The sequence below is a fragment of the Frankliniella occidentalis genome, unplaced genomic scaffold (genome assembly GCF_000697945.3).
Source record: "Frankliniella occidentalis isolate FOCC.00 unplaced genomic scaffold, Focc_3.1 Scaffold10, whole genome shotgun sequence".
Classification (NCBI taxonomy): domain Eukaryota; kingdom Metazoa; phylum Arthropoda; class Insecta; order Thysanoptera; family Thripidae; genus Frankliniella; species Frankliniella occidentalis.
This window is the reverse complement of record NW_026267140.1, coordinates 467,450-470,359: the sequence shown is the minus strand read 5'-3', so window position 1 is coordinate 470,359 and position 2,910 is coordinate 467,450. Positions and strand designations below refer to the sequence as shown.

The 2,910-nt window shown below is 56.2% G+C and overlaps 1 protein-coding gene across 1 annotated transcript in view; it reads left to right on the top strand.

Annotated features, from left to right (window-relative positions):
* LOC127752333 (uncharacterized) overlaps window positions 1–2,910 on the top strand; it is a 39,310-nt gene that overhangs the window by 10,650 nt on the left and 25,750 nt on the right. The window contains exons 2-4 of the mRNA XM_052277377.1: window positions 2,421–2,501; window positions 2,571–2,761; window positions 2,850–2,907. Coding sequence (XP_052133337.1) covers window positions 2,440–2,501; window positions 2,571–2,761; window positions 2,850–2,907 — 311 coding nt within the window. The 5' untranslated portion in view covers window positions 2,421–2,439. The remainder of the gene's footprint in view (window positions 1–2,420; window positions 2,502–2,570; window positions 2,762–2,849; window positions 2,908–2,910) is intronic.

The window sequence follows — 2,910 nt, the reverse complement described above, 5'->3', positions numbered from 1 at the left end:
GGGGCGGGGCGGGGCGGGGCTGGAGCATCCTGTCCTGCATCCACCCGCCGCGGCCGCCACGCCCCTCCCAGCCCAATTAGCCGCACTCGGCCCGACCCGCTATGCTCCCCGTTGACAAAGGGCCACATGGCTCCACATTGGTCCACGGCCCAGCTTCCGCTCCACTGGCTGCCAGACGGACCGCGATGCATGGCGTCAATCATCGGGCACCCCCCTCCGCCCCCTCGACCTCGGCTCTACACAAGTCACCAGGACGTCGTCGTCATTGTGGTGGATAGCTCACTTACTTATCCACCCATCCACCAAAGCACGAGTTTTTAGAGCGAATCCGTATTTCGCGAGTTGAATCGTAAACATGCAAAACCGCGGCACGCTCTTCTTATTGGCCGCGCTGTCCAAATCCACAAGTCAGCATGTCTGCAGAGTGCACGGCCCTGACCTCGGCGATAGGGAAACCAGCGCTTCGCGCGCTGAATCCAATCGAACTGCCAATCTCGTCCACTGACCGGAACAAGTCGCCACCGCCACTGCGCCTGCCCCCGCCGCCACCGCCTCGTCCCACAAGAATAGATTTGATAGAGGTCCAACGCTTTTAGGGGGAATTCCACTTCGACTCCACTATCCACCTCGGGGTTGCTGGGCACACCCTGTCACATAGCCATCTCAGTGAGCAATAGCCACATGGATTCAACGCCGAACCGACGTCGGAATATTAAAAAAACGTGGATTTGGGGGACAAAGAACCGACGTTGAAGAAAATTCATTTTTTACTGGGTGGGCATGTTAGTTTACCCTGTAAGCCAACAGTGTGTGACACAATCAGGAAAACGTTTTCTCGATATTTCAATGGGCTCGAGTCACTCAAGAAAAATATGCTCTTCTATCCTTTACAAGTGGAAAGTCATCGGGGTTTACTGCAAGTGTTCTGAAATCAAGTGCAACGTTTATGAGTAAATCGAAAACACTGATTGAAGAATCGAGATCACGTTTCCCAGAGTGCGAGGTGTGCGAACAGGGCGCTCCACTGCAGCACGAGCACGACCGAACGACCGTTTCCGAAGGAGCACCGGCCGCAGTGCGGGAGGACTCGGCCATCGCCGTCCAACTGGACCGGGCCGGGGAGGGGAGCTGCGGGGTGCTCGTGGGGCGGCCGGCGCGGTGGCTGCGGCTGCGGCCGCGGCTAAAGGAGAGCGTGCCGTTTGGTGTAACCTTCCTCTTGACCTGCGTGTGCGCATCGCACTGCTGTGTGTACAGGGTGGTCCACTGACCCCTTCCTTTATTTTGCTTACACTGTACTGCCTGTACCGGATGCAGGCGTGTGGCCAGGTTGCATACTCGCACGGGGCCATAAGGCGAAGCTGCAGTGAGCGACGGTAGGCAAGCCCGACCGCACGGTTTTATGCGGTACAGTATAAGCAAAATAAAGGAAGGGATCTGTGGACCACGCTGTTTACTCTACAAAGAGCAGTGAGTGGCGGTGACATTCACAAGCACTGAGAAGTAGTGCTTGCCAAATATCAACCACTAAAGACTGTGTAACATTCGTGTTCCGCATGTGCTTGACATGCGGGACATGCCATTCATAGAAAATTGTGTGAATAATGAAGAAAAACTTTTAGTCGTCCGCACATTGTTGTCCTACACACTTTTGTGCAACTCATTGTGGCACGTTTCGTGTTTTTATTTTCACGCTCTACGGTTCAGCAGGTTTGCATACTCGAGTCGCATGGGCTAACGCGACTTAGGAATCGATCAGAGAGTATGTCCGTTTTTCTCAGATCCATTCGTAGAATGACGGGAGCTCGGCGCCTGCGATACTCAGGGTAGGCCACCCTACAGTACACGCATGCACTGCAGGCAACATGTTGCCTACCCATCGGGCGCTAGGAGAGCATGCATTGGCTTGCATGGGCATGGGCTGAACTTGGTAGACTCCTAATCAGAATGACAGACGTACTTCCTGGATGATCCGTTGCGGGCTGAGGGAGTGGGAAAACATAACACTCTAGCCTGTGGCACGTGCACAGAAACACGCGTTGTTAAGTGTTTGGATGCCACACACACTTACATAATGTGTGGAGTAGTTATCCTCCCCCCCCCCTTCCCCCCGGGTCCCCCGGCGGCGTAGTGGTGGTGCGGTCGAGTTTTTAAATGGACAAGCCTCGTAGCTTCGCGGCGCCCACTTTGCTGAAAACACAACTGCGGAACACGTGTAAACCCGTGTATACGCCGGCGCCGGCGTTAGTTCTAGTGGAATCAACAGATGCGCTATGCAAGCTCATACAGACTTAGATAAAAATGTTAGGTCTCTCGGCTAACTTTTAGCTTACACAGATTAGTTTCTTTTAAACAGAGCTAGGATAGTTAGATTTTTTTTCCTGAAGGGCAATTTCACTGATCCATTGTTTTCCTCGTTGGAGAGGCGGGCCCGCGGACACCATGGAGTGCACCCCCTGCCCCAGCTGCAGGCTCGCGGTCTCCAGCAGCACGGGCAGGCTCAGGTCAGGCACTGAAGTCGCTTCATTCGTGTCCTGTTTACACCCTTGTGTAACGCGCGTGGTGTGCGGCAGGTGGTGCGTGGCGGAGAAGGGCGGGCAGCGCCGCGTGCGGTGGGTGCTCACGGCCTCCGTTCTGCTGCTCGCGCTGGCCACAGTGGCCGCCGTGCTGGTCCTCAGGCTGGCGAGGGTGTGCGTCGAGAACGACGCCTCGGACGTCGAGGCCGATCCGGGTGTCACGTCGACGTCGGCTAACCGGAACAGAGGTGAGGGGGCGTGCCGCCCGAGGAGGACGGTGTGTCAGTTAGCTGATCACACAGATCAGGTCTGTTTCACACCACGCTCTCGTCGCAGCCCTGGACCGCTTCGAAACGGAGGGCGAGGAGGCGCGGGAGCGCGGCCCGCTGACGGAGTC